The sequence below is a fragment of the Medicago sativa genome, chromosome 6, assembly GCF_051527215.1.
Source record: "Medicago sativa cultivar Bolivia chromosome 6, Bolivia_mono, whole genome shotgun sequence".
In the NCBI taxonomy this organism is placed as follows: domain Eukaryota; kingdom Viridiplantae; phylum Streptophyta; class Magnoliopsida; order Fabales; family Fabaceae; genus Medicago; species Medicago sativa.
The window spans coordinates 44,980,027-44,999,840 of NC_140754.1; the positions used below are offsets into that span (position 1 = coordinate 44,980,027).

At 38.6% G+C, this 19,814-nt stretch overlaps 1 protein-coding gene across 1 annotated transcript; it reads left to right on the top strand.

Annotated features, from left to right (window-relative positions):
• Window positions 1-6,246: 6,246 nt before the first annotated feature.
• Window positions 6,247-7,203, top strand: LOC146915442 (uncharacterized). Its single transcript, XM_085721351.1, has one exon. The coding sequence runs from the start codon at window positions 6,247-6,249 to the stop codon at window positions 7,201-7,203; it is 957 nt and encodes a 318-aa protein (XP_085577477.1).
• Window positions 7,204-19,814: the final 12,611 nt, after the last annotated feature.

The window sequence follows — 19,814 nt, forward strand, 5'->3', positions numbered from 1 at the left end:
AAAAATCAGACAAAAAGGCTTCCGTCCGAAAATTCCGTCCGAAAACACAGTTTTTTTAGTAGTGAATGTTAAACACAATGTTGAAACATCAAGTAACCCCTAAGGAATTTGATCGTCTAACTTTGGATTGTGAAAATAATGGGAAAAATGTCTCTGACAGTTGGCCTTGTGAGAAGAATAATGAAGTTTCTTGGCAATATGAGAAACAATCAAGTGATGTTGCTGTCATAGTTTTAGAATCCAAGCAATGTGATGAATTAAGGGGCAAATTTGGAATTCATTCTCATGAGAAGTTGAAGCAGTTTAATAGGTCAAGAAGTATAGCTAGACATTCATTGTTGCATGTTAATTCAGGTTTTCTGACCAACATCCACTTGAAACTGCAAACAACACGTAATAACTTCTCTCCTATCATTGCTTAACAGCATGGATGCCAAGAAATTAGCACTTGAGTTCCTAAAATGATTCAGCCAATCGTAACCGTTCCTACAAACAAATCCAAAGGCAAAACCCTCACCAAGTCTGCTTCAAAGAAAAAAAGAGTCACGTCTAAAGTCACCTCAATGAAGACTGTACCGAAGGTGAATATGAGGTTGCTCTATCTGATCTATGTGAAAAGGGAAACCCTCGTATAACTACTGAGGAAGACATCAACAACCAGGTTTCGAAGAACACTGATAATGTGGACACTCTCAAGACAGCTTCTAATGTTGTTGGATCTGAACATGAAAAAGGTAACTCTAATGCTCCTCTGATTTTTGATATACCTGAATCTGGTGGAAAGCTAGGTTTAAAGAATTTGAATGTCATAGATAGTGTTGTTTCCATGGTTATGGATTTTTCTAATGATGGTAAGGAGGCAAACATTGATGTATCTGCACAAGAACATGAGGATAGTGTGGATGTTGAGCCAGATGTTGAAACATCCTTGAGTAAACCTGATAACCATGAGAATGTTGTTACTATTGGTGAAAATAAGAAACTTTGTTCTGAGACTACTTCAGCAGAGGAAGTAAACTCTGAAAATACGATTGTTAGTACTCACTCTAAAGGAAATGAAGAATATAGGGAGGAGACTAAAGAAGGTCTAGTGAATTATGAATCAAGTCAGGAGACTAACTCTGATAAGAGAGTTTCTTCTGGACACTCTACCGAGAAACCTACTCCTAAGAAAGAGGAATATACTAGTATTGAGGCTGATCTAGAGGAAAATGTGTATGGTAATAAAGGTAATGAAGATATGGTGAACATTGATGATATTGTCTCTGATGACACGCCACTTGCTGAAAAAGAAGTTGAAAGTGTAGCCAAGAGGCTAATGAGTAACAAAGGAAAGGCAGTCCTTACTAAGGTGGAAAACGCCAAAACTAAGAAAAAGACTGTTGGTGTAGGTCCTAAGGAAGGTTGGAGTAAGGTGAAGGTGAAATCTACTGTTGGGAAGACAAGAAAGAGGAAGGTTGTGTCATCTGATGAATCTGAACGTGACGTTGGAGAGGATGTTCTAAACATCATTCCATCTGCCTCAAGAAGGTCTGCTAGGAAGAAAGCTGTAGAGATAGTCACGAATGTACCTATTGACAAGGTGTCATTTCACCTGCCTGAGAATGCACAAAGGTGGAGATTTATCTATCATAGGAGACTGACACTAGAAAGAGAACTAGGCAAGGGGGCTCTAGAAATTGAGTCTGTAATGAAGCTCATCAAAGAAGCAGGTTTAATGAAGACAATATATGATCTCGGTGATTGTTATGAGAAGTTGGTAAAAGAATTTCTGGTAAACATCTCTGTTGAATGTGACAATACCTGAGCAGAGAATATCAAAGAGTATTTGTAAGAGGAGAATGTGTCAACTTTTCTCCCAACGTCATCAACAAATGTCTTGGTATTGAAGAGTTTGATTTTCCCAAGCTGGAGGTAACAGAAAATCAAGTGTGTCAAGAGATCACTGCAAATCAAATGAAGGTATGGCCCAAAAAAGAATAATATTTCGTCTGGAAAACTGTCTGTGAAATATGCTATTTTAAACAGGATTGCTGCTGTGAACTGGGTACCCACTACACACTCCTCTGTGTTGCTACTGGATTGGGTAAGTTTATAAATGCTGTAGGGTCTAAATCTAAGATGGATTTTGGTACCTACATTTTCGCACAAACTATGAAGCATGCCAAAACTGATGCCACTAGAGTGCCTATTGCTTTTCCAACTCTGATATGTAGCATTATTCTGGATCAGCACCCCAACATTCTAATGGCAAGTGATGTTCCAGAAAAGAGAGAACCCCCTCTTACTTTGCACCCCAAATTGTTTAGTGCTAATCATGTTCCAGACATTGTTGTAACATCTGAGGCTGTACCTGCTGCAGGACTTATGACAAAACAGAAGATTGTAGCTGCTCTCAAAGACACTTGTGTTATACTGGAGGAAAGAAAAACCCAGTTTGAGCTTATGATCCAATCATTAGAACGAAGGGACGCTGCAGCTGAGAATGAATTGGAGAAAGTGAGGAAGAAGGAGTTAATGATGATGAGGATGACAATGCGGATAATGGTAATGAAGACAACATGGAAGACTCAGATAGCAGTTCTGGAACTACTGAATGATTGTTTGTCTTTATTTTATGGGCAATGCCCTATTTTGTGCACATGTGTGTGCCTATTTTGATTTGTAATACCTTAATACTCTGTATTTCATTTCTATTGGTATTCCACTGGTATTATCTACTTCCCTGAATTTATCTTTTTCCCTTATGTTTATTCTTGGTGATTCTACATTTTCTTTCTTCTATTTGATATATTTTGTGGCTAAAAAGGGGGAGAAAAATGGTATATCTATATTCTCTATGTCTGCATTAATCCTAATCTTACAGCTTTGTGTATGCCTGCTATTTCATGTTGTTGCATTTATTTTGCAACTATGTCAGGTTATGTGTAGATGTTGGCACTCATGTTGCAACATCTTGATGGTCTTAATGATAATCTGCGAATCTTGGTCTCAGTATTTTTTATGTACATGTTCCCTGCTGATGTTCTCTGGAATGTTGGAACATGTCTAAGAAGACTCTGTGTAGATGTTAGCACTTGTGCTACAACATCTCTATGATGGTTCTGAGAATTTAATTTTCTCAGATGATGTACATGTTCCCTGCAGCTGCTCTATAGAAGGTTGGAAAATGTCTAAGAAGACCCTGTGTAGATGTTGGCACTGAAGCTGCAACATCTTGATGTAATTCTGAGAATTTATTTTTCTTAGAATTCTGAGTGTACACGTTCCTTGCTACTTCTTTGTATTATGGAACATGTCTGTGTGTATGACTTTTTAAAGTCTAAGTGGTTTGTGTGACCTTTGGTAGGTCTGCTAGCATATATCTGCTGATAGGTTTGCTAGTTAATGAATATTCCTTGAAAGATGTTATGCCCAGATCCTGATTTAAGTCTGTCTATGCATTAGGAGCCTTTAAGTGTTCAGAATTTCTGTATGCATGTATTCATGGGGAGTAATGGAATATTCCTGTAAGTAGTCACTCATAAGTTCATATATTCAGGGGGAGTGATACTTCTATGTGTGCTTGTGCTAGTCCAAGCTGGGTGAAGGATGTTGAGTCAGAAGCTTAAACATCTGTGTCTGTCACTTGCAAGTATGGGAATTTATTTTTCCCTTGTTTCTATATGCTGTTGGTGGCAGTACTCTGAAGGCATCCAAATTTGTCACGTGTAAGTATAGGAATTTATTTTTCTGTGCTTCTATGGTTGGTTGGTGACAACACTCTGTAGGTATGGGAAATTTATTTTTTTCCTTGCCTCTATGTGTGGCAGGTACTCCTGTCTGACGCTATGAAGGATGTTGGAACATCCTATATATGTGTGGGAATTCTCTTTCCCTGTCTGTAGCATTGGAACTTAGTTTTCCTCTGCTCTTCAGAGAACTTGCATCTCTCTATATCTGTGTGGGATTTTGTGTTCCCTGAATGTATCATAGGAATTTATTTCTCCTCTGCTCTAGTGGTGAAGGATGTTGGAACATCCTCTGTATAGGAACTTATGTTCCCTAGTTGTAGCTTAGGAATTTATTTTTCCTTTGCTCTTGAGACTATGCTATTGAACTGATCCGCTGCTGCATGTCTCTGATCAAGTGTAATACCTCTGCCAGCTGAAGCTGTGATTGAAGAGTCGTTACGTATTCTATGTATGCACACTCTTTCTATCTCCAGAGTGATACTACCCGCTACTCCTTCTTCTTAAATATATGTTCGTGATGACTTGAGGAAGTGTATCTAAGGTATCTCTTTAGATTCTGTGTGCTAGTTGTTTCTTCATTGGTGTATGTTCATGCTATTGGAGAAATGGTATTCTGTATCCCTCTGTTTTATAAGTACTGGCCTTAATTTGGTTTAGCCAAAAATTTGCCAAAGGGGGAGATTGTTGGGTATTTGTGTTGGCTGCATTATTGCTAAAACAAATATTCTTGTTCTGTAAGTTGGAACCAATGTTCCAACATGTGGTTAGGCAACTCTGTAAGATGTTGGATACAATGTTCCAACATCCTGGCACGGTTCAGTGTGCCTGGGTTCATGCCTATATGTACGCGCGCCCTTTATTGTTTAAGGAAATAATATTTCCTTAACTTATTTATCAAGCAACGCGCATATCATCTAAGAATCAGCTGTTGAATATTTCTAAAGTAGATATTATATTTTAGGAAATATTTATTATTGTTTGGAACGCTCCTATAAATGTTCCGACATTTTAGGACTTTCCAGAATTGTTTTTTATTCTTGTCTTGCAGATTAAGCTGAACCGATCTGCACTTTGATGAAGTCCATCGAATTATTTAGCCCAAGCTGCTTCAATATAAAAGGAAGACTTCAAGACCTAATTGTTCATTGAAGCAGTCATTCTAAAATTTAGATTTTTACGGTTTGAGTCTTCATGTATTCTGCTCTTGTATCGTTTGTGATGCAAGTTTAGAATCTCTTACTTTGTGCCTTTCTTGTATCGCCTGTGATACTTGTTTAGGACTGTGTGTGAGTTTGATACTCTTGTGCACTACACCGAAGTTGTGAAACAAGGTGCTAGTTGTTTGCGTTGGAAGGTAACTTCTACTTTTGTTTTGGTTTAGGTCTAATAGGTCACAGAGGCTGTGATTGACCATTAGGATAGTGAGATGGGATCTCATATCTAGGAGTTCCTAGGTTGAAGTCTATACGGATAGGTCCTAGGTCATATAGTGTAAATGAGGAGTTTGCTGAGAGCTATTGAATAAGGACTACACTAGTTGATTTCCTTCCTGGCTTGGTAGCCCCCAGATGTAGGTATGTTGTGCCGAACTGGGTCAACAAACTCACTGTGTTCTTTACTTTCCTGTCATTTATTTTCTTATTTTTACTTCTGTTTATCACGTGATGTTGGAACATTAAACGGAACATTGCAAACGTTAAAACATCTGACAGAACATATTAAAACAAGTGCGCTAGAATTTCAGAAGTGGAAGATTGGGAGTTGATTCTTCCGAGCACGTCTAATCGAGTGTGCACGGAGTATGAAAACCATGCCTTTCCTATGTATGAAGTGGTTTTCAAAGACATGGGTTTCCAGCTCCCTTTTTCCAACTTCCAGCGAGAGATGCTTCGTTGGACCAAGCTGTCCTCTTCGCAAATTTATCCCAACTCTTATGCCTTTATGAGAGCTTTCTAGTTGTGTGATTACCTTCGCATTCCTGCTTCCAAGAATGTCTTTTTCTCCTTTTTCACCGTGCAACGAGGAGCGGATTGGGTTTCCTTTCGTCAGACGCAGAAGATGTTTGAGATATTTGTTGATAAAGTTCAGAGTTTCAAAGAGCGCTTCTTTTTGGTTCGACCGAAGAGTGGAGCCTCTTTAGATAGTCTTTTGGAAGTTATGAAGGAAGGTGTTCAGGAACACCGTCCTTTTTTTCATCTATGCTGGTCTCAGGACCATTTTGTCTATGAATCGACGGATTTTGGCCGAACCCTTGCCAATCTCTCGGATGAGGAAAAAGGCTTACGTCAACAACTTTGGGCGTTTGTTCAGTCTTTCGCGGAGGACCAAGACTGACTAACGGGGAAACCCATTGATGAGTGCGAACGGGACCCCAGTAACAGAGCCCCGCCTCATCAATTCCCATGAGTTGTTGACATCTGAAGACTTTGAAGATTGTCTTGGTTACCTTGATTTCTTGTGCGTCATTTCTCAGATCTGACGAGTTTTCTTCTTTTTTGTGTTTTGTAGAAAAATGAAAGATTTGGGCGCGGCGAGCAAGAAAATCTCTGCCAAAAAGCGGCACAAGAACGTCCAGTCCTTGGAGCACCTAATAGTTGGTTCTGGTCCTGGCTCTACCTCTAGTCCTGTGGTGGACTTGGAAGGTGAGGACCCTTCTGAAGATCTGGAGCGGGAGCCTGCAAGGAAGCAGAAGATGGGAACACCTGCTAAGGAGCCGACCACTCCGATCAGGGCAATTCTTGTTCGTTCTGAAAGGGGAGACTTCCTTCAACTTCCCAAAGTGTGGTCTGAGCCGGAGCTGTGCGGCCCTCAATCAACCCTCTTCTTGGACGACCCCGAGCTGAAGATTATCCAGAACTTGGGTCCAGCTGGCCGGAGTAAAGCGATAACTAACGGGGTTTTTGCTACTATGAAGGCTTTGGAGGTCGTCGTGGCCCTAAACAATGCTTCGCTAGAGGGTGAAATCTGTGTCGATGCATTGGCGCAGGAGAGGGATGTTCTGGCTGCTAAGGTTGCTGCTCTTGAGGAAGAGGCAAGGAGCAAGAGGTCAGTTATTGATGAGCGTGACTGTCAATTTGCCGTCTTGAAGAAGCAATTGGCAGAAGCTCGAACTGCTCTTGAGGAAGCGGCCAATTCTTCCCGGAAGCTGGCTGAGGAGAAGGTGTCTTTGGAGGAAGCTCTGAAAAAGGCGAACCTCCTCGGGGAGGATGAGGTGGAAGATACTGCTGTCCTGAGGCGTGCCGACCTTGTGGACAGGATTGGTGAGCTGGAAGGAAGCTTGGTGGACGTTGTCAAGCTTGGCTTTGATCGGGCGGTGACTCAGCTGAAGGTGGTGAACCCGAATGTCGACCTAATCATCGAAGGAACTCATCCCCTTAGTGATGTAAAAGATGGGGTGATCATTCCCCCTTCCGATCTTGACGAAGACAATGGGCACATTGACGATGCCCAGGCCACTGGGGCCTTGTAATTAATCTTTCTTTAACAAACATGCTTGTAATGACATTGTGCACCCTTCGTGGTTTTAGCACCTTTGCAATATAATTAGTTTGTTCTCAATTATACTTTGTCCGAAAATGTATGCTTTATTTTCAAGTATAATGTTTTGAATCTGAATGCTCGTTGTGTGAGGCTTTTTTTATACTGTTTGAAGTGATTGTAGAGAGCGAACTGTTTATCTTGTATGTTTTACAACATGTGACAATTCGTGTGCTCTTAGTGCTACTCGCTTTTTGGGAAACGAGGCTTGAAGTGATGTAAGTCTTCTGAAGTGGGATGGCCTACCCCCCCGTAGTCATTATTTCGAAGGAGTGAATTAATGGCTGGAGAGTTTTGCATGCCCGCCTGCGACCTTGTTACTTTGACTTGTTATTTTAAATCAAAGTTCTTCCTTTCTCTTCCTAGGTATTTAGTTACTCTGTTTGGAACATTTTACCTTTTGTGTTGTTTTGCAAGGAAGAGTCTTGGCCTGAGAGTTCTGACTATTACGCGGAGTATTTGTCAGCAGTACTTCACATCGAAGAGATCGTTTATCTGAATGTGTGTCCAAAGTTATGTTTCGGATGTAGAACATCAAATGAACGAAGAAATCAATCTAGGTTCAAGGCACTGAGGCGTTAATCACTCATCGCGTGCTGGGGTTCTACCTAACTTGCCGAGCAGTGATGTCGCAGTAGTAAGCGTACATACTGAGGAGTAAGAAAATCTGCTGTGTAGATTTCTCTTATCCTTTAATTTTTTGGATTAGGAGTGGCACGACTTTCCTCTTCCGTTTAATTGTTCGCTTGGAGAGCGAGAATTTCGTTGTGTTGAACAGAGTATGTACATTAGAGTAGTTTGACGTCGTCTACCCTCTAAGTGTAATACTTTTTGAGCTTTTCGGTGTTCCAAGTTCTTGGAATTGTGTCTTTGTAGAGATCTTCGAGCCCGTAAGCCCCTGTTCCGGTCTTCATTCGGACTCTGTAAGGTCCTTCCCAGTTGGCAGCGAGTTTCCCTTCTTCAAAGTCCTTCTGGTTTCATCGGAGGATGAGGTCGCCTACTTCGAATTCTCTCTTTACGACCTTTTTTGCTGTGGCGAACGGATATTTTTTGTTTTAGCGCATTTTCTCGCAAGGCAGCTTGGTCTCTGACTTCGTCGACAAATTCGAGTTTTTCACGTTGATTCGCTGTGTTGGCTGGGAAGTCACTGTTGACGTCAGTTCGCCATGTGAGTTCGATTAGCTCAATGGGTATGATTGCCTCTGTCCCATACGTGAGTTGAAAGGGTGACTTGCCAGTAGTGGAGCGGGGAGTAGTTCTGTAGGCCCAGAGGGCAGTATGCAACTCTTCAGCCCACTTAGTATTGGCTGTGTCCAGTCTCCTTCGTATTCCTCGTAGAATGACCCTGTTTGCTGCTTCGGCGAGGCTGTTAGCTTGAGGGTGCTCGACGGAGGTAAAACTTTGTTTGATTCCAATCTTCCTTAGGTAGTCCTGGAATCTTTGGTCTGTGAACTGAGTTCCATTATCAGATATCACTAGGGCCGGTACTCCGAACCTTGCTAGGATGTTCCTTTTGAAGAAACGAAGTATATTCCTGGCAGTGGGTTGTGAACTCGTAACAGTGGTCGCTTCATGAATCGATGGAGTTTCTCCTTAAGTTCTTGAACCAGGTGACAACTCCTCGCCTTAGTGTAGTGACGAAAAGCTTGCATTTTACAGCGCCTTGCACCGATCTGTCAGTGAAAACTGCCTCAGTGTTCTCGATGTGCTCATCCGGGTCGATTGTCCTATCGTAGAAGTCCATCTGTGGAGGCTTCTCTAGCCCGCGGGGGGATATGAGCTTCTCAGATGCGCCGTGTGAATGGGCCATAAGCATTACGGTAATTCCAGGCATCGCGAGTGTCCTCAGAGCTAGAGGATGACCAAGAACGCCTGTTACGTCTTGGTGGAGATCGCGTTGGAGGAGACCGGTGAGTAGGGGACCTCCTAGAGGGCGATCGCCTGGGAGGAGATTGCCTGGGTGGAGATCGTCTAGGTTACCTCCTTCTCGTCGATCTCCTTGGTAACTTGGAGACCTGACGCTTGCTGAGTGTCGCGGGAATCTGTAATGTGATTGGCGAGGGCTCATTCCTCTTCTGCTACATACTGGGGAAGGAGTCCGTCTGGTTCGGACTAGTTGGCGCGTTTGCTCCAGATCCATCAGGCGTCGATTATGTTCCTTGATTAACGACGTTTGTCATTGAACCGTGCTGAGCAGATTGTTGACGAGGGCACCATTTGGCGTGGTATCTTCAGGTGTCTCTGTAGGTCATGGGGGACCCTGCAGAGGTCTTTGCTGGAGAGGAACTATTTGTGCTGGTTCCTCTCTGGGCGTCCCCACAAGTGAAGGTGAGGATGTCATACCACCCCGTGGAGGGATGTGTAACGCCCATTTTGATTATTTGATTATTTTATGGAGTATAGAATATATTTATAAGATTTACGTGATTTATGTGATTTTAGAGATTTTATGAGGTGTTGTGGCTTATTTTATTGTTTAATAAAATAAGATTTGAAAATAAAATAAATATTGAGATGAGGGGTTGTTTTGAGATTTTAGAGAGTTTTGGGGGAGATAGAGGAATAAGATAGAATAGATAGAGGAGCTATAAATAGGAGAGAAGCTAGGTTAGAAACTTTTTAACGTACGATCAGTTTTGGAGAAAATGGAGAAAAGTCAAGTGAAGAGAAGAGGACCAAGAGAGGCTGCGATTTTGATTTCTTAAGGTAAGGTGGGACTATCATTCAATAATCTTGAGTCTATGATTCTGAAAATTTCATTTAACATGTTGTAGGTTTAGTTTTTGAGAATTGGAGAATTAGGGTTAAGAGTGATAATTGATGATTTATGTTATAATGTTGTTGATTTGTGGTTGTTGATGATTGTTGTTGTTAATGTCATATTATGAATTGGGTATGAATTATGTTGAGTTGTTGTTGTTGATTGTGATGATTTTGAATGAATGTGAAGTTGAATAATATAAGTTGCTTTTCCTGATTTTTTCTTATCTCTGTCCCAAATTTTGAAATAGAAACTGGTATTGATCGGTGAAGAATTGGTCTTAGGTGTAAACACCAAAGTTGTAGGTATGGATGTTAGTTTTCTAATGCCATTGGTCTGACGTCAAAATGATTTATAGAACTTGAGTTATGGTCAAATTACTGCACATAGGTCACAGTGAATTTTTATGGACTTTCTGCACAACTTTTTCGATTTTGAAATAGAAACTGGTATTGATCGGTACAGAATTGGTCTTAGGTGTAAACACAACAGTTGTAGGTACGGATGTTAGTTTTCTAATGCCATTGGTCTGACGTCAAAATGATTTATAGAACTTGAGTTATTATCAAATTACTGCACATAGGTCACAGTGAATTTTTATGGACTTTTTGCACAACTTTTCGATTTCGAAACGAAAACTGGTATTGATCGGTACCGAATTGGCCTTGGGTGTAAACATGAAAGTTTTTGATAATTTTGTTAGCTTTCCAGTGGCTTTAGTTTGATGTGAAAATGACTTTTAGTTTTTGAGTTACGATGAAAATACTCCAAGGAGGTCTTAGTAAAATTGTACGGTGACAGCATTCTCTGTTTCATGTTTTTGCGTCTTTTTCACACGTCTCTGTTTTAAATTGGTCTTTGGTATAAACATGAAAGTTGTTGGTAATTGTGATATCTTTCTAGTATCCTTGGTTTGACATGGAAATATGCTATGTATAATTTATTATGTTTTTACAAAAATGCTTGATGAATTGTTGATGTTTGAATATAATATTAATGATGATCTGTGAAGTTGTTATAAAATGAATTAATGTTGTTACTGATGATATATATAATCGTATATGCATTATGTGAATTATAAGTTATGTTTTGAGATGATGATTACATTTTGATATTGTTATATCTTGAGATTATTGATGTGCTGCCATGTTGCTGTTTACTATTGATTAAAGCTGCATGTGTTGGTCTAAGATGTGAGATGTTGATCCAAATTATTGGAGTCATATAAGACGTTCATGTTGTCTAAGTTGTAAGATGTTGAGTCCATGCATACTCATTTAAAGACGAGGGCTCATGCCCTAGGAGCTTTTGCTCAATAGCAACCAGGGCTCATGCACTAGGAGTATATTTATGCTCAAAAGCGACGAGGGCTTATGCCCTAGAATGGTACCACATGCATGAGTATAATGATAGAGTTGCATATTCGAGTTAAGTTGCATTGTCGAGTCAAGTTGTTAAGTTGATTTATGAAGTTGATATTGATGTTGATTATGAAGTTGATTATGATGATGATAATGATGCTACATAACCATTGTTATGACATGTTGATGATGTTTATGTTGTTAAATGTAATTGTTGAATTATATGCTTAACATTATTGTTTGTGAATCTCACCCCTTCTGCTTGGAAATGTTGCTCTTCGTATGAGTAACTTGCAAGTGATCGAGAATAAGTAGTTGTTGATTGCTGTCGTGAGTGGCTATCTCTCACTGTGTCTTTAGGTGCTCTGATACGTAACGAGATGGGAACTTTTGTGGCTATTTTCTATTCCTTACGTACTGCTTATGATTTTACATGACTATGATTTAGTTTTTGGATTATTACGAGATGTTTTGATGAGGCCTTCGTGCCAAGACTAATTATGTTGTTGAATTAAAATCCGCTGCGATGTTTTTGAATATTTATGTTGACCAATCTATGAAGGGCTGCAGAGCCGTTGTAATGGCACACTTGGCTCTGGCGGTTACGAAATCGTGGGAAGTGTAACCGCTAGAGAGTTTATTGCGGGAACGTGCAGAGAGACGTTGTGGTTCGTTTGAACCAGTCTCACTCACTCCGTGCACCCCGCTCTCAGAGAAGGGGTGTGTCTTAAGTAATGTTGCCAGGCGTAGAGTATGGGCTTTGGATTGTATTGGACCTAAGTAAATGGGCCAAAGATCCTTTTGCCCGGTCCAGAACAGTAGCAAAAATAAAATAAATGTAAAACTAAACTAGACTTAGAAAACACATTAAAAACACTAAAAGTAAAGGGAGAAATCATAGAATTGCCATAACATAAGATAGAAGAAAGTACATTAAAAATGCATTTATCAAATTCCCCCATACTTAAGATTTTGTTCTCCGAGCAAAACTCAAGAATAAAGACTCAAGGTAAAAAGATAACAAAAAAAAAAAAAAAACAACATACTGCAAAGTTACAAGCAATTATACATTCCAGGATTCAAGGAGCATAGCAATCATGAATAACATCTTATGACAGGTGCAATGAACAAGGTGGCTATTAGACTAAAAATGCATCAAGAATGATATAACCTCACAGAATAAATAAGTATAAAGTGCACTCAATCCCTCGTTGTGTGTGCAATCTGTATAAAATGGAGTGTCAGAGTTAGTATTTGCACTCAAAGCACATCATCAAAGTTAGCACTGTCATAGGCTTGACAAGCCTCTTACGTCCCCAAAGATGGAGGACATCCACACAATGAAACACATACATGTACAGATCAAAAGGTCTTTATTCAGGTTGTAACGGGGCCAAGGTACAGGTGGGATAAACCTAAGGAATACTAAGCCATAAATCAAAGAGGATAAAGAAGCATGAAATTCATTGAATAGTAAGTATGAGTGGTATTTGAAATTAACAAAATATAGCAACATAATAGAACTCAACACCATAATTTCTTCATATCCTATGATAGCCTTTTCACACGCCTTCACATCAGAATTTGCCCACAATACAACTTTTAGCACAAATTTTTTTTCCTTCTTTTTTCATTTCTATTTTTTTTTTCTTTCCATTTTTTTTTCTTCATTTTTTTTCTTCTTTTTCTTTTCTTTCCATCTTGCCAAATCAACATAATATTTCCTTTCCCTTATTAGATAAAAATTAGAATCATAATGAGCACCCCCCACACTTATTCAAAATTTAGAATTCAAGCTCCTTCATCCACTAAGATTGGGACATAAAAAGAATGGATAAAACAAAGACTTAATTGGCTTGTAATGAGGTGATAAACAAAGAATGGGATAAATAGCTCAAAGGGGCTTCACAAAGGGATAATAACAACATGGTAGGCTTATTTGGCTAAATGTAGGTTATGAAAGAAAGATGGCCTAGATCATTTCCATACATGTATGTGAACAAGTGTTTCAAGAGTCAAGGCAAACCCTAGAAGTAACTAACAGTATGAGTGAATTCACACAAGAAACAACAAATGTTGGAAGCCATAACCTAAGGTTAATGATTTATCACAATTGATGCACTATCTAGTATCAAGTCAACTTATGACACTAAGAAAACATAGAAGTTATCCATAACATGACATACACCTCTAAGCCTAAAACAATGAAATCATACCAAAACATAATTTTTCTTTAAAAAAAATAAAAACAAACAAATAAAAATTCAAAATAAAATTGAAAACATTAAAAATTTAAAACTAAAATGTCTCCCCCTACACTTAAATCAAACATAGTCCTCAGTGTAACAATAAGGATAAAGTAAGAGTAAGGAAAGAACACACCCGAGGAGTCAAGGTGTAGTTCCTGAAGTGTAAGAAGGCTCCTCTGTGGCTGCCTTACTAGTTTTGCTCCATCTTCTAATAGTATTCTATGCATACACATGGAAGGGCTAATCCAAGGAATGTCGGCTAATGTCCAACCAATGGCTTTCTTATGGGTTTTCAATATTTCCAACAACTTCCCCTCTTGTTCAGCTTCAAGATTCTAGGAGATAATAACAGGTAATGTCTCACTCTCTCTTAAATACGCATATTTCAAGTTTTTAGGGAGTGGTTTGAGCTCTAAAGTGGGTGGCTTCTCAATGGATTCTAGTGGCATGGTAGAAGAATTTGCAGTAATGTCAACATTAGCAACATCATGTATATCAATGGAAGAAACAATACAGGCATGATTAGTGAAATCATCAGTGCAAGTATCATCACTGACAGTGTCAAGAACACTAGTGTCTGTATTATCAGTGTCAGTGCCATCAGTAACATCATGACTATCAACCTGTAAATCATTTTCAACACATGTTGAACATAATTGAACATCAGTGCAACTTTCACAAGTGTAAGTGTCATCAAGGTCAGAAAAGGAGGGAGAATCTGCAGTAAACTCATTAGCACACTCATCATCAATTAAGTCAGCAAGTAACTCTAAGGCAAAGAGAGAGTGCTCTGCATTGGGGTGTTTCATTGCATCAAAGATTTTGAAGTTAATTATGTTATCCCCAAAATCCATAGAGAGTGTCCCTGCATAAACATCAATTTTTGTTCTAGTAGTTATCAAAAATGGTCTGCAAAAAATGAGATTTGCCTTAGTGGAACTCGTTTCTCTTTGCATGTCAAGGATGTAAAAATCTACAGGAAAAATTAGATCATTAACTTTAACAAGCACATCCTCGACAACACCTTTCGGGCGAGTAATGCTCTTGTTTGCAAGTTGAACGACAAGACCTGTAGGATGCAAAATGACCAAGAGAAAGAGAATTATAAATAGAGGTGGGCATAACATTAATGGAAGAGCCCAAATCCAACATGCAATTTCCAAATTCAATATCTCTTATGGTACAAGGAATATTAAAAACTCCAGGGTCTTCACATTTCTGAAGCAAGCCTGTCTGCTGTATAATTGCAGAGTCATTCCTACTCATGTTAACTCAGGAGTTCCCCTTTAGCTTCCTCTTGTTCGTGCACATCTCCTTGAGGAATTTGGCATACATAGGGATTTGTTTGATGGCCTCAAGGAGAGGGATGTTCACTTCAATTTTCTTAAAGACATCCAAAATTTCCCTCTCTTTGTCTAATTAGTCTGTCTTTTTGCTCTTGACAGCTCTTTGAGGAAAGGGAAATGGTTTAGACTGCTCATCCTCTTCATCAGGTTTAGGGGTAGGTGAGTTAGGTGAAGGAGCAGGTGCAGAAGCAGAAGTAGAAGCAGAAGTTTGCTTATTTTTATCAATTTTTTCATTTTTTTCGCCACTCGTTTCTGCCCTTGTACCTACTTCTACGTCAACATTCTTAACATACCTAAGGGTGATTGAGCTGACATTTGGGTTTGGTATAGATTGGGCAGGGAGATTCTCGGAGACCTGAGTTTTCATTTGGTTCATAGCAGTTGCCAGCTATCCGTCCTGTGTTTTCAGATCGTTAATGGATGCAATTGTTGTCTGTGTTGGAACAAAATGTGTTTAACATTACCCTTTGAGAGTTTTCATGATAACAAGGTATTAAAAATTGTCAATTAGATAAGCTAATATTTGTTCAAGTGTACAGGACCATAGACAAAAATTTGGCATCTTAAATAGGTTCCGGAAGAACAAAAGAGAGCTAAGGAATCAACAAAAAGGAAGCTTGAAGCATCTGAAGAGAAGTGCTCCTGAAGTATAGTGCTCTTGAAGTGATGATGTCATCAGAAGAAAGTTTATCAGAAGCATCTCATCATAAGATGAAGATCACCAGAAGCTGAAGTTCATCAGGAGATGCAAGACTTAAAGCTTCAAAGGTTGTTCAATGGATTTAATATCGTCTAAGCATTGCCGAAGACTGAAAGAGTGAAGCAACGGCTATTTTGAAAGGATTTGAAGGCATTGGATGCTTATTCTTTAAAGAGCGTTGACAAAGTACAATTGTGCGAAGTGTATAACCACTACCTTCACTACTCTATTTTTGTCTCTGCTACAAGACAAGAAAAATAGCTCTGCCTGCAACAATGTTCCTTCACAATTGGAATGGATTTGAAATTGATCCTTCATAGGACAATAACCATATCAGAAAAAAGATCATTGTTGATTGATCAAAGCTTTAAACGATTCTCTTTTGATGTGCTGGCAATTCAAACGTCTCTTTCACACCTCTATATAAAGGAGTGAAGACTTAGAGATTGGCAAGGACTCAACAACAATTTACCAGTGCCAAAACTCTACTGAAATTGTTCTACATTCAAAAGTTCACATAGTATTTCTTTTTCAAAGTTCATATCTTAGAAATTCTAAAGTCTTAAGAGTCTGTATCTGATTTGTATTGTGAATACCATTGATTCTATATCAAGTGTTCAACCTCAAACATTTTTCTTTGTAATTTTGTTTGATTAGAAGTCTCTTGCAGTTGTGCTTGAGCATATGAAGTCTCTTGATTGTGTTCAGGAACATAGGAACTCTCTTGCAGTTGTGCTTGAGCATTTTGGAGTCTCTTGCTAAGTTTAGCAGTGAACAGTTGTAATCAGATATTACATCTTTAGTGAACTCTCCTTGGAAGTGCAAGGGGGACAGAACTGCTTCCGGTTTGTGGAAGGAACCTGTATAATTGCTTTGTGTCTTTCTTCTTTCTCTCTCTCTCTCTCTCTCTCTCTCTCTGTTTTTATCCACTGCATGTTAGTCCTGAACATCACTTCAGAAGTAGAACTCTATCTGTTTCTGATCATTGATTTCAGCTTAGGAGAAAACGAAGAAAAAGCTAACACTATTCAACCCCTCTTCTTGTGTTTTTCCCACCTTCAATTGGTATCTAGAGTAAATCTGTTGCTCTACCATCTAAAGGAAAAGCAAAAATCATGGTACTTAGACAGCGATTGCTCAAAACATATGACAGGAGATAAGTCTATGTTCCTCACCCTCACAATGAAAGAAGGAGGAAATGTGAAGTTTGGAGGCAACCAGTCTAGTAAGATCACTGGTATAAGAACTATTGGTAACTCCTCTATCTCAATTATTAATGTGTGGTTGGTAGATGGTCTTGAGCATAACCTTTTGAGTATCAGTCAGTTTTGTAATAATGGTTATGATGTGATGTTTGAAAAGACCAACTGCATAGTAATAAACAAAAATAACAAGTTCATAGTATTCAAGGGAAAAAGGATGGAGAATGTCTATAAGATTAACTTCTCTGAACTGGGTGATCAGAAGGTAATTTGTCTTCTGTTAGTGAATGATAAGAAATGGATGTGGCACAAAAGGTTGGGACATGATAACTGGAGATTAATCTCTAAGCTTAGTAAGTTGCAACTTGTCAAAGGCCTACCAGACATTGACTATCATTCAGATGCACTTTGTGGTGCATGCCAGAAAGGGAAGATTGTGAAATCATCTTTTAAAACAAAAGACATTGTCTCAACCTCCAGACCCTTAGAATTACTTCATATTGATTTATTTGGACCAGTTACCACTGCATCCTTATATGGAAGTAAATATGGATTAGTTATTGTTGATGATTACAGCAGATGGACTTGGGTAAAATTCCTGAAAATTAAGGATAATGCTTATGATGTATTCAACAACTTCTGCACTCAAATACAATCTGAAAAAGAAATGAAGATTTTAAAAGTAAGAATTGATCATGGTGGAGAGTTTGAAAATGAACCATTTGAAACTTTTTGTGAAAAACTTGGAATTGTCCATGAATTCCCTTCTCCTAGAACTCCACAGCAAAATGGGGTTGTAGAGAGAAAGAATGGAACTTTACAAAAAAATGGCTAGAACCATGATTCATGAAAACAATTTGGCTAAACATTTCTGGGCAGTAGCAGTGAATACAACATGTTATGTCCAAAATAGAATCTATATCAGACCTATCTTTAAAAAACAGCATATGAACTCTTTAAGGGAAGAAGATCCAATATCTCTTACTATCATCAATTTGGATGTACTTGTTACATTCTAAATAACAAGCTCTACCTAAAGAAATTTGATGCCAAGGCCCAAAGAGGAATCTTCTTAGGTTTCTCTGAAAGGTCAAAGGCATACAAAGTGTATAATTCAGAAACACTTTGTGTTGAAGAATCAATGCACGTTAAATTTGATGACAAAGAGCCTGGAAATAAAAATCCAGAGCAAGATGAAAGTTTTGTAGATATACGGGTTCCTGAAGATACTCCAGAACCTGATCAGATAACTGAATCCGAAGATAGTCCAGAAGCTGAACCAACTTCAGAAGCACAAGATGAAGTTGCTTCTGATAAAGCTCTAGATGGCTCTCAGCAAGCCAATCAATCTAAGAACACATTCAAGTACAAGTCTTCACATCCTAAGGATCAAATCATTGGAAACAAAGAAAGTCCTAGAAGAACAAGATCTTACTTCAGACAAGAAGAGTCTATGATAGTACTGTTATCAATGATTGAACCTGCCACAGTTGATGAAGCACTTTCCGATGATGGATGGATACTAGCTATGCAAGAAGAGCTCAATCAGTTTCAAAGGAATGATGTGTGGGATCTGGTACCCAAACCTCAGCAGAAGAACATTATTGGAACAAAATGGGTATTCAGAAACAAATTGAATGAAAAAGGTGAAGTAGTCAGAAACAAAGCAAGACTTGTTGCACAAGGTTACAGTCAACAAGAAGGCATTGATTACACTAAAACATTTGCTCCAGTTTCAAGATTGGAAGCAATCAGGTTAATTCTATCCTATGCAGTAAATCATGGCATAATATTATATCAAAAGGATGTCAAAAGTGCATTTCTTAATGGAGTCATTGAGGAAGAAGTGTTTGTCAAGCAACCTCCTGGTTTTGAGGATCTTAAGCATCCTAACCATGTTTACAAACTTAAGAAATCACTATATGGCTTGAAACAAGCTCCCAGAGCTTGGTATGATAGACTAAGTAATTTCTTGATCAAAAATGATTTTAAAAGAGGCCAGGTTGACACAACACTCTTCAAGAGGACTCTTGGGAAATACATTCTTGTTGTGCGGATATATGTTGATGATATAATATTTGGTTCTACTAATGCATCTCTTTGCAAGGAATTTTCTAAGTTAATGCAGGATGAATTTGAAATGAGCATGATGGGAGAGTTGGAGTTCTTCCTTGGAATTCAAATCAATCAATGCAAAGATGGAATATATGTTCATCAAACAAAATATACCAAGGAGCTTTGATGAGTCATAATTTAGTCTATTTTAATGCATTATTTAGTTTAGTTTTATTTAGATTTGATTTTATTTTATTGCAAATTTATTTCCTTTTTGAATCTTTTACTTTAAATTGCATTTTATTCTATTTCAGGAATGAATATATGGTGGAAGGTGTCTTGGAGCAAAAGAAAGAGGACTGGAGAAAATACAGTGCAAGAATACGAAGATACGGAGACAAAAATATGTCTCAACAAAATCAGAAGCTTGGCACGGCCCGTGCCAACATGTGGCACGGCCGTGCCACCCTCCAGAGCCTCTTTTGCTGCTTTTTCTTCGGGCCCAAGTTACTCTGTTGTAGTTTTACTGATTAGCCCTTATATTTGCTTAGATTTTAAGTCAATTGTAAAGCTATAAATAGAGTAGCTCTCCATCATAAACATTCACCTTTTCTTAGAATTTGTTAGTGACAATTATTTTAATAAAGTTCTTTTCTTTTCTTTACTTTCTTTCTCGCAATTTATTTTATTGTTTTCTCTCTTCTTCCCCCATGTCTACGATGAACATGAGTGAGTATACTTCTTTGTCTTGGGATTATTGCATAAGTCTAATGACGTAATCCTAATCGAACCAATGCTTTAACCCTAATTTCATGTAACTTTAATTTCTAATCTAAATTCACCACTTTAACATGAATTAACCATTATCA